Source organism: Bufo gargarizans, chromosome 2 (assembly GCF_014858855.1).
Source record: "Bufo gargarizans isolate SCDJY-AF-19 chromosome 2, ASM1485885v1, whole genome shotgun sequence".
Lineage (NCBI taxonomy): Eukaryota > Metazoa > Chordata > Amphibia > Anura > Bufonidae > Bufo > Bufo gargarizans.
The window spans coordinates 217,535,373-217,555,657 of record NC_058081.1 but is presented as its reverse complement, the minus strand read 5'-3'; the positions used below and the strand labels follow the sequence as shown (position 1 = coordinate 217,555,657).

Below are 20,285 nucleotides of genomic sequence, written 5' to 3'. Positions count from 1 at the left end.
GGGCAGGCTTTAGTGCTGCTGTAGCCTGAAAAACAGCTAGGGAGTGCTAAAGCCCGCCCATCAGTGACGGTAACATCAACTGGCAACACTGCCAGGAAACACAGCCCTTGCCCTGCGCAATACAGGGCAGGGCAAGGGGGAGCATCATAGCATGAAATGCTCCAATGCTCACATCAAGGGGGTAGGATGGGTGAAGATGGGGATATGTCCGGGTTACGCTTTGAACCCGGACAACCCCTTTAACGAGCAGATGACTGTTGGGAAGGAACACATCCTTCCCGACAATCTGCTGCTCGTTGACAAGTGTAAATGCACCTTTAGGGTACATGCACACGTTCAGGATTCATGTGCGGACAATCCACACTGAAATCCACAGGTGTTCGCAGGCAAATCCGTGCGGTCAATCTGCATCAATTGGGGCGGATTTTACTAAGTGAATGAAGAAAATCCGGTCAGAAAATAAAAATAAAAAATTAACATGCTGTGGATTTTTTTAAATCCGCACCACAGGTCAAAATCGGCGTGGAAAAAAATGCATTGTGTGCATTGAGAATTTCAAATTCTCATAGAGTACAATGTACATGACCTACGGTGCGGATTTTACGCACACAAATCCGCGTGGAAAATCTGCACGCAATCCTGATCGTGTACATTTAGCCTTACTCTTCATGGTGTCTAATGAGATTTGGGATGATTCAGTCTTGTCCCCTTTAACCAGCATACACACAAAGAGAGCTTCATAAATCCTCAAAAAGAAAAAATCCCCTTACCCAGAAATGCTGCTGATTGCTAAATCCTTACATTCTCCATATGACTCACAGTTAAGCTCTCACAGAGCCTTTGTAGCTTCTGCTAACAGCACTGTAACAGTAATCAGAAGATTAAAACCCATTGATAATCACATAGAAATGAATAAAAAAGGAGATACTGTGCTGTTTCCATTACTTTGTTATTAATAACCTGTATAGGTCTACCAGACCTAGCTTCTCCCACCTAAAAGTGTATAATGACAAAGGCCCTTTAACATAGGCACATTATCAAGGCCGGTTATACAAACACTCGTTCCTGATAATTGCCACATATAAAGGTATACCCTTTGGTTGTTCCTTGGGTCAAAGCATGTTTGATGCGGCCCATAATATCACTGTTTGCCGGTAGCAGATCTGGGATCTGTTAACCAGAAAAGAGTCAGCACAGGTGATTACTGTATATAAAGGCAGTTGTCACCTCCACTTATGATCAGGCAATTATCAGGAACGAATGGTTTATTCCCGATAACTGCTTGTGAATCGGGTTCAGCTTATGTAAAAGTAGCTTGAGTTTAGAGAGTAAGGAGGTCCATTGCACTATACGACCTTGGTTGATGCTATTTGGTGAAAGAAGCTCTAGGATACTATAATCTAGGGCTGCAACGATTAATCGATGTAATCAATAATAATTGATAACTGGATTCGTTGTCGACGAATCCAGTTATCGAATAATCGCTGATTCGTTGCTATGCGGGCGGGCGCCGGGCGGGCAGTTTACTTTAAGTCACTGCATCTTTATTTTACCTTACAATCGTGACGCTCCAGTAACAACTAACAGGCAGAGCGGAGGGCGGCGTAACATCACTTACTCATGTGACGCGCCTGCTCCGCCTCCTTCATTCATAAAGTAGGCGGAGCAGTGTGTCACGTGAGTAAGTGACGTTACGCCGCCCTCCGCTCTGCCTGTTAGTTGTTACTGGAGCGTCACGATTGTAAGGTAAAATAAAGATACAGTGAGTGATTAGTCTGCTGTGAGCAGCAGGGCCGGGGCTGTTATGGGTAGGGGGAAATCTGTCTATGGCACTGCTATGGGGAGGGAGAAATCTGTCTATGGCACTGCTATGAGGAGGAGGGATCTGTGCACTGTTATGGGGAAAGGGATCTGTGCACTGTTATGGGGAAAGGGATATGTGCACTGTTATGCCCATAACAGTGCACATATCCCCTTTCCCATAATAGTGCAGATATCCCCTTCCCCATAACAGTGCACAGATCCCCCTCTCCATAACAGCGCCACCCCCCACAGATCCCCCTCTCCATAACAGCGCCACCCAAAGGCTCTGTAAAAAACGGACCGCAAAACACTGAAAAAGCCATACTGTCGTGTGCATGAGCCCTAACAGAGCATGCTGTGGTCTGACAAAAAAACGCAAGCCTAAAAAATGCAAATAGCAAAAGAAACTGTTTTGAAATCGTATACACATATACATAAAATCTGGATGCTGCAGTTTTCCAAGAACCCACAGCTAGTGTGCACATGGCCATAGAGCTTTTCATAACAGCATATTGTGGTCATCTGTATGGATTTATAATGTTAACCCTGTGAGTGAACTATAAATATCCAGTGTTTTATCTATGCCCCATTGTTTCACAGGAAAGGTTAATGCTGGCTGCTCCGTGATGTCAGGACAGAAACATCTATTACTGAGTTATAGTAATGGGAAGCTGGGTGTGCATTATCTAAAATGATATTGTTTCACTAAAAAAGGTAACATGCCCCATAGAAATGAACTCCCTAAAGTCACCAAACTGCTTCCTGGCTCAGAGAGCAGAAAGGAAGGGAATTCCACTGGGCCTCGGCAGAACAAAAGCTAGCTCACTAGTACAACATTTTAGGCTTATCAACTGAACTCCTCAGACAGATGTGTCTGATAAATGGAAGTTTAAGGTCACAAAACAACATTTTACTAAACTGAGTTCATATATTTGTAACAGTGTATTAATACAAACACAGACACATATGCACTAATAGTACAATGGACATGACAAAGCAAGCAGCAGGGTCACTGGTTGTAGGCTTGTCTGGAGAGGTGGGTTTTCAGGTTTCTTTTGAAGGATTCCACTGTAGGGATAGAGACTTCCAGAGTATGGAGGATGCACAGGAGAAATCTTGGATGTGTTTGTGGGAAGAGGTGATAAGAGGAGAGAAGGAGGTCTTGTAAGGATCGGAGATTTCCTGTGGAGATGTATCGGGAAAGTAGCTCAGAAATGTATGGAGGGGACAGGTTGTGAACGACCTTGTATGTATTTGTTAGTATTTTAAACTGAATTCACTGAACAATGGGGAGCCAGTAAAGGAATTGGCAGAGGGAAGAAGGGAAGAAGCAGAGAAGTGGGGGGGGGGGGGGGGGGGGAAGAGATGGATTAGTTGGGCAGCAGAGTTAAGGTTAGATTTGAAGGGGTGCGAGGGTGCTAGATGGAAGGCCACAGAGGAGAATGTTACAGTAGTCTAGGCAGGAGATGATGAGGGCATGTACATGCATTTTTGCAGATTCCTGGCTAAGAAATGTACGGGTGCGAAATTAATTTTTGAGTTGGAGGCGGTGGAAAGGGCTTGAATGTGCGGTTTGAAGGACAGGGAAGAATCAAAGGTTATTCCAAGGCAGTGGACTTGGTTGACAGGAGAGAGTGTGCAGCCATTGATCGTGATAGATAGGTCTGTTGAGGGGAATGAGTGAGATGGGTGAAAGATGATAAATTCTGTTTTATCCATGTTGAGTTTTTGAAAGCGAGAGGAGAAGAGGGGTGTTACCACTACTGCACCCTGCTATCTCTAATGGGCTAACAAAATGTCATTTTATGCATTTAATTCCAGGTCCTTCACACTGTGCATTTCTAACGTTATGTAACTGTTTATGTAATGTGCCTGGTTCACCAGCAGGTGGCAGCTTGACATGTAGGCCAAAGGTTGAAGCCTCAGGAGCCAGGAGGAAAGTTCCCTGGCATAACCTAGAGTCAGACTACAAAGTGAAGTGCAGCATACAGAAGAAGCTGAGTTATACAGCCAGCCTGTCAGTACAGCAGAGTCAGAGAGAAACTGATATAGCAGAGTGGAGTTTGCCTGCCAGTCTCATGCTAAAGCCTGCTGAAACCAAGACAAAGCCTGTAAACCATTTTGGAGAACGTTTATACAAAGCAAAGCTGCCATTGAACTTCATCTCAAGGTCTGGACTCCAGTTATTCTTTTATCCCTCAATTATTTCCCCTATTTAATGCTTCGGAGCCAAAGCCTGGGGTCCAGCGGTATCCAGGTAGGAGCACTGTGACACACATAAAGAGACATTTGGGCCACACCATTACACCACTCGGCATTTCCTACACCTAGGACACGATATATAGAGGGCTCTAGGGGGCGGACGCCTGTTTCAGATGCAGGTTCTAGATTGGAAAAATAGTGTTGTATACTTCTAAGGAAACATCGAAACAAAGCGTTCTCACAATTTTTTTGAAATAATTAATAATTAAATGTGTTTAATTGACATTAATCTAATGACCTCAACTTTCAGAACATGGGCGGACTGGCTATAAACCCTACAAAGAAATTTACTGCAGAGGCCAATGCCCAGAGCCCCTCTTTTGGTCGCCAGCCAGGTACATAAAGATCTGACGCTGTCAGCATTAATTCCTGTAGGAGCATCAGGCACTTATGAGGCTGGCCAGTCCACCCCTGGATACAAACATTAAAGGGGTTGTCCGTGCCCTAAAATGGAAATTGATGGCCAGGCATTGTGTGTGAAAAAAATGCCCACTCAAGTGACCGTCTGTGGTCATCCGGGCTCCTGCAGTGCGCCTCCATTTCCGCTGTTTCTGATCCCCGCCTGGATGGAAGTGTGATGTGCCAACTCCCTGCACGTCAATGCTGCTGGTCAAAGAGTGGCCTTAACAGTGGCAGAGGTCATGCACTGGTCCTGCATACATCACTGCTAACTGGCACCTCACACTTCTGGCCAGGCTGGGATCAAATGCGGCTGCAGGAATTGAGAAAACAAGAGCAGCTAAGTGGATTTCTTTTACTCACTCACACCACATGCCTGATGCCAAGATGAAAAAAATAATATATAACCAGATAACCCCTTTAATTAACTCATGGTCACTAAAGAAGCAAGCAATGTTTACCAAAGGAACAAAACACAGACCATATTGTTCAGACATTGTACATATTCCAAATTTTTCTTTAAAAAAAATGATATTTAAATTCCCCTTTAGTTTGTAGGCAACTAATAAGGTTAAAAGGTAACGTCCTGGATAGAGGGATTTGTTTGTTCAAGTTAGGAAGGTACTCAGTCCTATATTGTGCATGGCTGACTCTTTGTACAATTGAAGAGGGTCTGCCAAAGGGAGGTAACTAACTGTATTCATTTCCTGAATGTGTTGTAAAAATAATCTTTTAAAAAGGGAAGGGGCAAAAGGTGAATAAAGGCGCAGGAGTAACTGGAATGTACAGTGGAATTCACTAGAGGCCACCAATCTCCAAGGACAATCTACTCTTTACTAAAGAAAGAAGTCACTTGTGAGAGACCAAATATGGAGCACAACTGACTCCATAGACCCATTACAGCTGGAATGTAAAAACACAAAAGAGGCAAAGTCATTTTGGGAAGAGCACATATTCTCTACAAAAGCTTTCACTTCAGATGTGTAAACTACCAACACAGTGGTCCAGAGCAAAGACAGACTCCGGAGCTGGGATAAGTCAGGAAAGAGCCAGGATGGGTGTGGATGGGTAGCGAGACAACAATGAAGAAAAAATAGACCTGTATTATTGGGGTACAATCTACAACACATTGTCACAGATGACACAATCATATTAATCTTGCAATGTACTTGATAACAACCCCGGAGACCTCCACTTTTCCTGTTCAAATCACTCTTCAGCCATCCTGATGGATTTCCCAGAGTAAACTTGTGATGGAAGGCTTCGGCCTACACCACTGTGTTTGCATACAGAATGTCATCCCTAAGGTCCCTTTGCTCTGGACTGTAATTGCCAGTTTGGTCTATGACACATGTCCTTTATAAGATAATGTGATGCACAATATATAAACTCCTAGACAAAGCATTGGCAAGTGCACGTTAGGGTGTGGTGTTATCCGCGGTCTGTATACATCTTATGTTACTAGTTCTCTATGTCCTTTTATCATTTGGCTGTTGGGAATTAACCAGATTATGTAATATTGATGTGATGTGCATGATGTATTCTTGTCTGTCTTATCACCACTAGTCATTATGGGCATGGACTTTTTCAAACACTTTTTTTATTTCCATGAACTTCATAAAGACTGAGAAATGTTTATATGCATATTGTGTCGTGTAGACTTTTTAGGTGATATTGTTTTTTATTGGTTTAATCACTCAAAGTTTGTTTTTGTTATAGTATTAGCCCCATGTCCCCATTGTATTGGCTTTCGATATAAAAACTGTAAAATGTTTCATTTATGTTTTGCACATGGTTTGTAATTGTCCCCATTTTTGTGTGGGTATCCTCTTGCTACTCCTGTGTTCTACACTCCAAAAACAAACGAGTAGTTAACTGGCTTCCTATGAAACTGTTACCAGTGCGTGTGTTTGAGAAGAATTTCCTGTGACTGTATCGGTAACTATTTTACAACCTGAAACGAAGGTGTAAGCCGATCAGATAATGGTGATCTATGTTTCGGATAATATGGGTTATAGTCGATGAAGGTATGTGGCTGTGTTCCTGTTTGCTTTCTATCAGCTCCTAGACAACACATCTAACATTCCATGCTAGCACACATTTTACACTGAATTCCCAGCCAAAATACTTAAGTGGTGTCAGCCTGTACCAGGAAAGACGTGGCTATATATTACTTGAGAACATTGGCTGCATAACAACCTGTGAACTATCTCATAAAGTGCAGTTTCGTTCTTTCTGTATTTTCAGAAACATTTCATTTGTCAAAGTGGACATATCTGTGCCTGACAGTGCACCAGACATATCAGTGATAGCACAGGCATGTTTTTGTATTATTATTCCCACCATTATTCATAGATAATGAGCTATATTTTCCAGTCTCTATTTCCACGGTGCTCTAGTTCAAAGGGTATGAGGATTAACCAGAGAAAAATGCTTGTTGTGTGCCAGTCTCGTATTTACGGTACATACTGACCCATTCTTCGCTGCACTGATAACAGGTATTCTTCTTTAATTTAAGTTATGAAGAAAGCAACGCAGTTTAGACAACAGTTCTTCCCATGATCATAACATCCCTTGTACATAAAAAGAACTGCTGTCAAGTTTAAACTACCCCCTATCCACAGGATACAATAAGAGTTGGATTAGTGGGGCTTCCACCGCTGAGACCATGAGAACGGGGTCCTGTGTCACCCAACATGAATAGAATTGAACATGCACCAGTCGCTCAGAAATTAATAAACCGGTAGTGTGCATGCTCAGCCACCACTGCATTCATACAGGGAGGCACAGGACTGCAGACTTCAATGGGAACACAACTGCAGTGAAGAGCGCTGTGCACTACAAGGTTGATGGAGCTGTGTAGTTTTAAAGCCAATTTCCGGCAATGGAGCTAAGCCCCCCTCCGATCAACTCCAGAGGATAGGCCATTGCATAGTAAAGCCCGGACAACCCCTTTGATGAATTTCATTTCTGCTTCTGCTGACAATTCATTCTCATGAAATACAACCAGCAAGGGTTGTTGGCTACAAAGAGTATATACTCCCCAGTGGGACCCAGGTTTCTTGATGCTTTTGAAGTAGTCGGGTAACCTTTCATGGTCTTGGTACCAAGTCATTAACCAGAATCTATCATTTTAAATGTGTGTTGGCGGATGCACTAATTGTCATACAATTTGTGCCAAGTCTTTAGCTGGTAGATTGGCCAAACCAATGATTTGACGCAGAAGTATTAAATGATAGATCTGACGGTTGAATAAAATAAGCACATTTACTTATGGATAAACACTGTCGCCATAGCAAGATTTTCTAAGTTTAGCTTAAATTGTCCATATCCTTTTCCCCCAAGTTGTGTCACAATGCTATGAGGTGATATCTGTATTTCTGAGCACAGGCTTCCTGTCAAGACAGGATGGGATGCTTCATTTGATCCAGGGATGACTCCAACGCATGCTGGACCTTGTACAGAGGTGCAGACCACGCAGTTTGGACAGCAGTTTTATTTCTCTAGCCCATATTTTTAGTATTAAGATGTGACACTATGAGGAGGTATTATTCATTAGGGAACAATTATTTTTAGCTGGAGAAAGACTGGGCAAAGCTACAACTGGCGGTAGGCATCGGACTTCTCCGTGCCTTGATTCCCACAGTGTGTTGGTTTTCTCTTCTGGCTGGAGAGCAAGGTGTACATATGAGTCTCTCAAGTTACAGCAAGTGACATCTAGAGACATACCCGGGAGTAGTAAGGGTGCAGCCCAATCATATAGCTAAAATTGCAAGGCTGTCGGCTGTTTTGGGTGAGTGTGGCTTGGTTCTAACACCAGGCTTGAAATCTAAAGGTGGCCCTGCCCTAAATGGGCACCAATCAACAAAAAAAGAATCTGATTAACGCTTGATTAAAGAGACTTCCCAATGGACAATGCAAACAGAAAGCAGGGCAGGTGAACTCTAGTACGATTGCTCGTCCCTATTTAGTTAGCATTCTGTCAGCAGTTAATATAGGGTAATGTCTTGGTCTTTATGTCCACATAGAACATCTGTTCCTACAATTTTTTTTTTCCTGATTATCAGTCTGTGCAAAAGGCCGGTAAACGGGTTGTGTTACTTCTGCAAATAATATATATCACATAGATAAAGTTAATACAAGGCAGTTACTGATGTGTTGTGATTATCCATATTGCCTCCTTTGCTGGGTGGATTCATTTTTCCATCATGTTATACACTCCTTTCATGGTTACGATAACCCTGCAATTAATTAGCGGTGGACGTGCTTGCACACTATAGGAAAAAGCACCAGCCTATGTGTGTTCCCATAGTCCTGGCCACCTTAGAGGCCGGCACTTTTGACTATAGTATGCAAGCACGACCGCCACTGATGGACTGCAGGGTGTTCGTAACCATGGAAACGAGCAGTGTATAATGTAATGGAAAAATGAATCAAGCCAGCAAAGGAAGCAATATGGACAATCACAATACATTAAGAACTGCCTTGTATCAACTTTCTCTACATAATACATGCCATTTGCTGAAGTAAGATGACCCCTTTAAGTATGAGCACTTTTAGAAGGAGGATAAGGAGGAAATGGCAGAGGCAAAACCAAACCCATTAATATGTAAATAATGTCTAATCTAGCAAATGAGAATATGAGAAACTGTCAGACCAAGGAACACAATATAATATATATATAATGTTTTTGCTGGATGTCCCCCAGTAAAGCAGTGGGCAAGAATAGGCAGCTCATAGAGCTATTCACAGTGTTAGTGCTCATGCACCGTGCACCGTGCTGCGGTCTGCAACGCATTGGTGCCAACCATGTGCCTGCCGTCTGCAAACAAGGATCCATTCACTTGAATATGGTCCGTGATCTGCATAGGATGGTTCGCACTGCAAAAATGTAGTGCATGCAACACTTTTTTTGCAGTGCGGAAGCACGGACAGAAAACACACGGAAGCACTCGGTAGAGCTTCCGTGGGCCTCTGATCTGTACCTCCGTTCCACACCGTATCTTCCGGATTGCGGACCCATTCAAATGCAGGCCGCAATACGGTCGGCACATGTTCGTGTGCATGAGCCCTTACTCAAAGAAGAACTGACTGTGGCTGGCACTGAGGGAGACAGGAACTGATGGGGAAACTGTGACTGACACAAATTGTACTGGGGCTCTCTTTGGGGGTGTTATATCTGAATGATACTATTGGATGATTAGTAATAAATAGGGAAGAGACAGCAGGATCATCCTTGGAGACATTTAGTTTTCAGTAGGAGCTGCAGAGGCTATTTACAAAGTTGCTTCACTTTTTATTTCAGATGCACAGAAGTAATAAGAAAAATTGATTCAAAAGGTGTACATATTCTTTACAAATGCAGACAGTAACTCAGAACTCCTTCCATTCTTGTGAAGTGTTCCCACAAATGTACGTCCATGGAATGGCACAGGCAGAGAAGCTGTGGCTGCGCCATCCACAGCAGGAACAAGATGTAATACACAACCACCTCCCACTGCAACAACCGAGATTGGACCAAACTCTGATCCCGACCACTTAATCCCTTAGGTGCCGTGGTTAGTAGTGGCTGTGACATTTAAGGGCTTTGACAGGGGAAAAGACAAGGCCACTGGCACCTGCAAGTCAATTGTGGGGTGCCAATGTTTGCTATGGCAGCTGGGGGCCTGACAACAGCACCATATGGCTAGAAACTATTAGGACGTTCTGGGAGCCTGATAATATGCTTGTCTGTATTTCTGAAAAGAAATAATTCACTGCAATGCATAACTATTTCGGTGTATTATACTAGTGATTGAGCCACCGCTTAATAAACCATAAAAAATCCACAAGAAAATGAAAACTCTTATCCCCAATAAAAATGTATTATGTAAAAAAAAAAAAACCTCATTGGCGTGTGTCTGCAACAATCTGATCTATTAACCTATAGTTGACTGTTAAATAATGTATAAAATAAAAAGGATTTTTGCTCATCTCAATTTCCAAACAACAGAATAAAAAGTTTTTAAAAAGTCAAATATACGGTATATCCTGAAATGGCACTGATTTAAAACTATAGCTCCCTTACAAAGCTCCATTAATCGAAAAGATTTTTTAAAAATTGATGCCCCTCGGAAAAGTGACAGCACATAAATGATTTTTTTAAAATATAAAATATTTTTAATGTGTAAAAATGGCAAAATGGAAAGAAAACTATATGATATATTTTGGTATTTCCATAATTGTACTGCCCCACAGAAAGTCAACAACACAAAATGTAAAAATTGGAAAAACTATGGTAGAATTACAACTTTTTTCTATCACCTTTGAAAGGGTTAGCACCCCTTCCGCAATATGGACCCAAAGTGGGACCATTGAGAAATAAAAAATGCAAAAAACATGCCCTCTTCTCTTACAGCCGTGTCAATGGTAAAAGAACAAGAATTATAGCTCTTGGAATGTGACAAAAAAAGGGCGGAGTCCGATCAGATAACTATATTTCTAATTTCTATGACTTTATATTATGCACTGCAATTTTAAGCATAGTAAAGATTGTCTCCTGAATACTACCCCTGTATGTAAAAGCTAGCACATCAGGGTGTCCGGTTTGTTTAACCTCGTGCAACCAGCAGTTAGTGCCATGCGAAGCTGCTTCGGGTTTCACTGTAGATACATATAACCAGCTTAAGTCCAGCAGGAGACACCCTTAGGGTACCACTCTACATGGCAGCTGGTTACATGTGGCTAAGTTAGACCCACCCATATAAACCAATGGCCACAAGATTTTACTGCCAAATCATGTGGCCATTGGTTGCCACCAGTGGACATGGTTTGGCTGCATGCTGCCAGCCACACCCTTGGGGTCGCACCCTTACAGATACCCTCTTTGACATACACAAGGCCTAACGGTGTACATGGACGGGGTTGTCATCGTAATAACTAGCAGCTACTCCCTCCGCTGAAACTGTTCTACGTCTGGTCTTCTTTAAAAAAAATGTTTTTACGTATTGTCTTTTAGAAACGATTCTACTGTTGAAGAACTTATCCCTTTATGAGGTCCCTGCAGCTGGACAAATCTAGTAAGGATACACATAGAGGAATAACGACTATTATATGGCAAAAGGCATTGTGGCACAGTCATTATGACAAACATAGCACAATGGGAAGGAAATCCCTGCCCTCCATTTTCTACAACACACATGGGAAATAGGAACACGTACACATAGCAGGTGAAAGAATACCGCGATTGGCATATACTGCAGAACAACATACGCTCATATTTAGCAAAAGTTAGAGGGAAATGCATTATTGTGTGACTTTTCCCCCTTTTCTGGCACCCTCACCACTTTTACAAAATCTGGGTGGGGTGGGGGCCAGAGGGTCCAGGCTGCAGGACTTCCATAGCCTGACACATTGACATCATGTCCACTAGAAAACAGACACACTTTACACCTGAAATGTTTGTTTTTGTGGCTCACAGAGTTCTTGAGGATGTGCTGAAATTATTGTAATTTTGGTACATTGTATTCCAGCGAGATTCCTTATTAAGACAGTCTTAATAAATTTCCTAATGTGTCTCAAGTCACAGTCCTTCACACAGATGAGCACTATTCTACTAGTGCATGGCTTTGACATGGTTATCCAAATTCTAAAAGAATGCCCGGGCCCCTTGTATGGATTACATTTACCAGCTCCCGCGTCGCTTCAGATCACCGCGTCGCTTCAGATCCCTGCACGGCCACTGCTGCATCTCCCCTTCACTCGGATCAAAACATCTGGTGGCGGGGTGAGCAGCCAATAGCAGGCCACAACAGGGACGAGACTTCTTGATCCTCCTTGGTCACTGTCGCCACCTGCTACTGGCTGCTCCCCCCATCGCCGAATGTGTTGATCCGAGTGATGGAGAGATGCAGCAGCGGCCGTGCAGGGATCCGGAACGACGTGGGTGCTGGCGAGCAGGTAAGTACAGGGTGGGCCAGGGAAGGAAGAGGGTCTTATGACACTTCAAACGTATTGGTAATTTCACAAGAAAAACAATGGTGTGCTTGGTTTTAACGTAACTTTATTCTTTCATGAGTTATTTACAAGTTTCTGACCACTTATAATATAAAATGTGTTCAATGTGCTGCCCATTGTGTTGGATTGTCAATGAAACCCTCTTCTCTCACTCTTCACACATTGATAGCAACACTGCAGGAGAAACGCTAGCACAGGCTTCCAGTATCTGTAGTTCCAGGTGCTGCACATCTCGTATCTTCACAGCATACCAAGCACACCATTGTTTTACTTGTGAAATTCCCAATAAGTTTGATGTGTCACATGACCCTCTTCCTAGTGAAAAAACAAAAGTTGGATTCAAAATGTCCGACTTCAAAATGGCCACCATCGTCACTACCCATCTTGAAAAGTTTCCCCTCTCACATATACTAATGTGCCACAAACAGGAAGTTAATATCACCAACCATTCCCATTTTATTAAGGTGTATCCATATAAATGGCCCACCCTGTATAATCCATACAAGGGGCACGGGCAGTGGGGGGATATTTTAGATATCGGATAACCCCTTTAATAGATACTTTTTGAAGGAGAGTAAAGGTATACAGTCAGACTGGTTTACTATGTGGAGAATAAGTAGTATAAAACCCAGGAATGTGTTAAATAATAGCTAAAAGCGAATAAAAACAAACAAATAAGAACCCCCAAACAAATCTGTGTGGACTGATTTTTCTCACTTATCTAACATTAGTAAGGATACGTGTACAGACATAACATACTGAACGACAGCACCATGAAAATGCTTCCTACATCAGACACCACACAAAGAAAACCATTAAGCACTGGGCTTCAAGGTTCTTTGATGTTGTCTGATACAGCAAGTACTTTATGGACTAGGGCTATATGACAGACTGTATTGTACTGTAATGGTGCACGGAGTCATTCTCCATTATCTTCTATGAAAAGAATTAAACATCCAACAGTGAAGCTGTATTTAACACTCGCTTCATAAAAAAAACTACTGATATTCCAAAATGTTGTGATCCTTAAAGGAATTAGCATAACGTACATGGTGATCGCTGGACACCAGAAACCACTGGTTACTCATGTCGGTGTGCACTACACACTGGCCTGTAATCCAAGTCTCTTCTAGTTAGCGGGCACAGAGAACATGTGGTGTAACAAATAAGCAAAACATATAGTAATACACAATAATTAAAAAAGGTGTGAGGAGACAAAAGCCGTTTTCGCATATTTTCGGCAGTATTTTGGCTGGATGGTCTGACTGACATGAGCTGATCTGCATACTTTTTCCCCATGGAGCATTGCCTTGAAAATAAGGCTCTATATACCCACCGGGGTATATACCGACAATACCGACACCATAACCTTAGCCATCGCCACAGGTTTCTCTGCCATGCAAGTTGCACTTAAAAAGTGCAGCATTCACGTAATCATCTCCAAGCAGTGGTTCTCATAGCAATCCAAACCTCCTTATACATGTCCTAGTGACATTCAGAAGTCTGTCAAAATGATTAAAAGAGCATGTTTTAGGTAATCTTTAGGTTTAAATACAACCTATCTGTGATCAGATCTTAAGGTGGTCAAGGCTGTAAAACTAGTTATACCCATAGTACCCTGCTTTTTTATATAAAAAATGGCTTATCCATGAATACCATGGATGTGCTGTCCACATCTATTGCAGCCCCATTAAGGCCTCATGCACACGACTGTAGGTATTTTGCAGTCCACAAAAAACGGATCCGCAAAAAGTACGGATGACATCTGTGTGCATTCCGTATTTTGCGAAACGGAACAGCTGGCCCCTAATAGAAAAGTACTATCCTTGTCCGTAATGCGGAATGGAAATACGGACATACGGAAACGGAATGCACACAGAGTACCTTCCTTTTTTTTTCAGCCTCACTGAAATGAATGGTTCAGCATACGGTCCACCAAAAAAAAAAAAACGGAACGGTATGTTGATTTTTAGGCATGTTTTCTATGCCAGAAGACAACACATAACAAAAAGGTTTGTGTACGAAATCCTGTAAAAAACAAATCAAAAAATGGAAGCCTTAAAATGAAATTCAAATTTGATGTGGATACCATGCCAAAAATCTGCCAGCCGTGGTGCTGATCCCACATGTGGCCTTGGTTTACAGTTGCGGCAATGCCAAAAAAAGACATGTCCTTTCTTGACGCGGTGTCCGGAAGGACAATGCTGGGACCCGCGGTTTAGCTCCATTCGATGGAAAGGAATTAGTAGGGAAATCTGGAATTTGCTAAATCCGCCATGTGAACTAAGGCAGGGTTTCCACATTTAGGCAGGAACCGAGGCTCATTCTTGGCTTTCTGCCTTTGCTTTCTCTGACAAAATACGTGTCAGATTTTCCACCATCTGCAAATACCCTAAAACCAATTTTACACCTTCCCCCAGTCACTATCCACAGTGGAGAGCAGCTCCAAAAACCCAGTGGATCTAGTAAAAATAATGAGGGAGATTTATCAAAACTGGTGTAAAGGAAAACGGGTTTATTTTCCCCTAGCAACCAATTAGATTCCAACTTTCACTTTCCAAAGGAGCTCTGATAAATGAAAGGTAGACTTTGGTTGCTATCGGCAACTAACCCAGTGCTACTTTACACCAGTTTTGATAACTCTATCCCAATGGGCCAAGAGTTCGGTAGGAGAACCCCTTGCACCAGCCATCGAGAAGTGCAGCCGGCCCCATACATGTCATACACAAGTGAAAAATATATGCCTCGACTAACATGGTGCAATAATAGTACAATACTGCTACATTGTATAACTGTACAGAACTACAAGCTCCAGCATCACTGTGGTACACCGGCCTGTAGTATATTGCACAGAAGATGTACGTGAAAACGCTGAATAAGTGAACTAAATCCTTCTTCTCCACTCAGTAGCATAAATGTGATACTATGTGTATAATATAACAAATATTCACACTACATATTGTGAAACCAAAAACACATAAAAAGCAACACGAGTAGATCACACAAGATACCTGTATATTACTGATACCTCTGTGTGAGTGCTTCATGCATATGTCACAAAAGAGGGAGAGTAATGAAGACTAATATATGGCTGGTGTCACATATTGGCCCAGATGTACTAACCCTATAGATGGAGTAAACTTAAAGAGGTGGTCAGGTCCAGGACTAGATTTATCACAGGGCCTGAAGCTGGTGCAGGGATAGACACTTCTCTCTAACTCTACATCAACTATTGATTGGCTTAGCTCCAGACAAAATTTTACCAGGATTTTGGAGCAATTTGGGCCATAAATGCAGCATGTTAATCCACGCCCTTTCATGTGAAGCCACGCCCCTTTCAGGCTAAGCATTTCTATAAATCTTGGTGAAATTTATGCCAGGATCTAGGTGCACTCACATTAGCAAATGTGGTCCATGCTCTAGGTTCGGCCTTCCCCCCCCCCCCCCTTATGCTTATTTCACACGGGCAACACAGACTCAGGGCTCATGCACAAGAGCGTGTGTGCCCTGTGCGTGCCCGTATTGCGGACCGCCAGATACGGAGAGGAGGCACAGAACGGAAGCACTACGAAGCGTTGCCGGGGGATTTCGATCTGCGCATCCGCACCGTCACTTCGATGATTCTGCATCTGCAAACGGCGTACACAGGGACGGTGCCCATGCATTGTTGCACGAAGTTTGCGGTCTGCAGCACAGGCATGGGGCACACACGCACAGGGTCTGTTCGATTAAAAACCGATGGTTGTGCACGCAAGTTTAATCAGATTTGTCTACATTTGCATTCAGTATTTCAGTTTTTTCTGCGCGTATGCAATCAGTTTTTAATGCGTTTTTCGTGAGCGTGAAGAAAAACTAAAGAATAACTCTCAGCATCTCCTTGCAACCATCAGTGAAAAAAGTATGGCTTCTGTTTTCCACACAAGCCCCATTCCCTTCTATAGGGCCAGGGTTGTGTGAAAAACACACAATATAGAGCATGCTGCGATTTTTCCTGAACTCAAAGATGATGCGTGAAAAACCACTCTCATGTGCGCATACACATTGAAATGAATGGGTCAGGATTCAGTCCAGAGGATATGTGTTTGCAACACGAATCGCATCTGGACGGAAAACTCATGTGAAAGATGCCTTTTTGAAAAAAAGGAGAGTTGAAAAATGCCTGAAAAAAAAAAATCCTATATCAAATTTTAGTATTGCAAAAAAACAGCCCCCCAAAAAATGAAAAAAAAAAAAAAAAAAAGTTAAAGCCAAATGGTGTTTTTTAAAACCAAATATAAATATCCCCCATCAGCTTTATGGCAGTATATCTTCTAAGACACCTCTATGAAAAGCAGAAGAAAAAATGTAATAAAACATGAAGAGTTTTTTATGCAATTGTGCCAGATTCCAGTCAACGGGACAATTGTAACTTTCTGTCTGTGATGGATACATCTAAGACTGACATCTGTGCCATGGTTTCTGCGTATAATGGACGCCACATGAGTTATAAACTGCAGCATGCAGCGTTATTTGTTCTGGTACCACGATGAGGACCCTAGGACAGAAACCTGATGAACCCTATTATATGTCAGTGCGGTCCTTTAGGCAGTGTAAACTTTCGGCCAGAAGAGGGAAAAAAAATCCCCACAATTTCTTAATGCAGATGCGAACTTAGGCTTATAATGGGGCTCCACCAAGGACTAGAGATGCCTGCAGCTTATTATATTCAAAAGTAACAAAACTGCTGAACGATGGGACGAACAAAAAAAAAAAAAAATGCCGCTTTATGACATTTCTTACATTTGTATACAAGAGCCTAGAGGGTGTATATAACAGGCACACACAGACATATATGAGCCTAGAGGGTGTATATAACAGGCACACACAGACATATATGAGCCCAGAGGGTGTATATAACAGGCACACACAGACATATATGAGCCTAGAGGGTGTATATAACAGGCACACACAGATATATGAGCCTAGAGGGTGTATATAACAGGCACACACAGATATATGAGCCTAGAGGGTGTATATAACAGGCACACACAGACATATATGAGCCTAGAGGGTGTATATAACAGGCACACACAGATATATGAGCCTAGAAGGTATATATAACAGGCACACACAGACATATATGAGCCCAGAGGGTGTATATAACAGGCACACACAGATATATGAGCCTAGAAGGTATATATAACAGGCACACACAGACATATATGAGCCCAGAGGGTGTATATAACAGGCACACACAGACATATATGAGCCTAGAGGTATATAACAGGCACACACAGACATATATGAGCCTAGAGGGTGTATATAACAGGCACACACAGACATATATGAGCCCTAGAGGGTGTATATAACAGGCACACACAGACATATATGAGCCCTAGAGGGTGTATATAACAGGCACACACAGACTATATGAGCCTAGAGGGTGTATATAACAGGCACACACAGATATATGAGCCTAGAGGGTGATATATAACAGGCACACACAGACATATATGAGCCCAGAGGGTGTATATAACAGGCACACACAGATATATGAGCCTAGAGGGTGTATATAACAGGCACACACAGACATATATGAGCCTAGAGGGTGTATATAACAGGCACACACAGACATATATGAGCCTAGAGGGTGTATATAACAGGCACACACAGACTATATGAGCCTAGAGGGTGTATATAACAGGCACACACAGAATATATGAGCCTAGAGGGTGTATATAACAGGCACACACAGACATATATGAGCCTAGAGGGTGTATATAACAGGCACACACAGATATATGAGCCTAGAGGGTGTATATAACAGGCACACACAGATATATGAGCCTAGAGGGTGTATATAACAGGCACACACAGACATATATGAGCCCAGAGGGTGTATATAACAGGCACACACAGATATATGAGCCTAGAGGGTGTATATAACAGGCACACACAGACATATATGAGCCCAGAGGGTGTATATAACAGGCACACACAGATATATGAGCCTAGAGGGTGTATATAACAGGCACACACAGATATATGAGCCTAGAGGGTGTATATAACAGGCACACACAGACATATATGAGCCCAGAGGGTGTATATAACAGGCACACACAGACATATATGAGCCTAGAGGGTGTATATAACAGGCACACACAGATATATGAGCCTAGAGGGTGTATATAACAGGCACACACAGACATATATGAGCCCAGAGGGTGTATATAACAGGCACACACAGATATATGAGCCCAGAGGGTGTATATACTAGGCACACACAGATATATGAGCCCAGAGGGTGTATATACTAGGCACACACAGATATATGAGCCCAGAGGGTGTATATACTAGGCACACACAGATATATGAGCCCAGAGGGTGTATATACTAGGCACACACAGATATATGAGCCCAGAGGGTGTATATACTAGGCACACACAGATATATGAGCCCAGAGGGTGTATATACTAGGCACACACAGATATATGAGCCCAGAGGGTACACACATACATACTTCTCCACACACCCAGCGCCTCTGCCGCCCAGGACCGTGTGACTGATCTCTCTCGTCGTGAGGGGAGGGGAAGCTCCATCCAAGCGGGAAGTTTTAATGAATTCAAGGGACATCAGTGCACTTACCCAGAGCCCAGAGGAATGGCAGCAGATAGCCCAGGCTGGTCATGTCTGCTGTCCTGAGGTGTTTCTCACACTGTGCAGACCCTCTCACTTGTCCTCCGCAGTGTCCCGGCCTGGGATGTCCTGGATGGTCAGTGATGCTCAGGCACTTGCTGCTCCAGCTCTGACCCCCCACTGACTGACTGGCTGGGGAGGTGTATGAGGGGATCTGACAAGGACAAATTCACTGTGCTTTCTCCAATAGGAAAGTTGGGTGGACCTGCCCCAAAAACAATAACATAGGAAACTCCTCCTTCAGCAGAGCACACCAAGATATGTGCAGGATGCCATCTCAATGGAAATGACTACATGAAAGGAATGGCTGAGGAAGTCCTGTGCTAAAACAATCACTATACTCTGCTGCCTGCGAGGAGAACAATAAGGAGCCTCTTCTGCCCCCCTGTTACCATGGTGTCTATGAGGGATGGCCACCCTTCATAATCTGCACCAGACAGCTGGATCCTCCTAGTTCTAGGCCCAGGGATTAGCTGCAGCCTAATTCCTCTAGTGCAGGACAACTGGCACCTCACACACTATTGTCTCATACCTCAGATACTGTATGCTGAAGAGATGTGAAATCTCTAGAAATCACTCTTCAGGAGTGGTGCTTGCTGTCAGTGAATAGAAACATTCTTTTTCAGCGGTTGATAGCTCATCTTCCACTCTTATGCAGTCTGGACAACTCTCTAAACTAAAAAGGCTGGACTGACACATTAAAGCAAGCAAATCAGAGACATTTGCAAGGTTGCTGATGTACTCAGCTCCTAGTAGATTGCATAGACCATGTACAACTGTAGGGAATCCTTATTCTGTCCATGTTTTCAGCCTTGAGATATTTCTTCTTATCCTTCCTAATGTCCTCTAGAGGTCTTCAAAATACTGAGATATTAAGGCAAACCTTATCAGCCAAATGTGGTGCGTTTGTGCTGAATTTTCTGATAAGGAATATACAGAGCCCGAAATATGAAATATTGATCATAGGCCCCGGACGTCACAAGGCCAACGTCAGGCAGCGGTCTGCGTTCTTGTGATGGCCACTCGGACCATTTGTCATTTCTTGCATTACTCACAATCGTCTGACACGATGTAAGAAGAAAACAGTAATAAAAAAATTATCATAAAAATCACATGTACAAAAAAGTTAAGTCTCACACAGCCCTATCGGT

General features: G+C 42.8%; 1 protein-coding gene across 1 annotated transcript in view; it reads right to left on the bottom strand.

Moving 5' to 3' along the window:
- The window catches only part of PODXL (podocalyxin like), a 98,114-nt gene extending 78,774 nt beyond the window's left edge, over positions 1–19,340 (bottom strand). Inside the window, exon 1 of the mRNA XM_044279997.1 lies at positions 19,084–19,340. Coding sequence (XP_044135932.1) covers positions 19,084–19,126 — 43 coding nt within the window. The 5' untranslated portion in view covers positions 19,127–19,340. The remainder of the gene's footprint in view (positions 1–19,083) is intronic.
- Between the last annotated feature and the right edge of the window lie 945 nt (positions 19,341–20,285).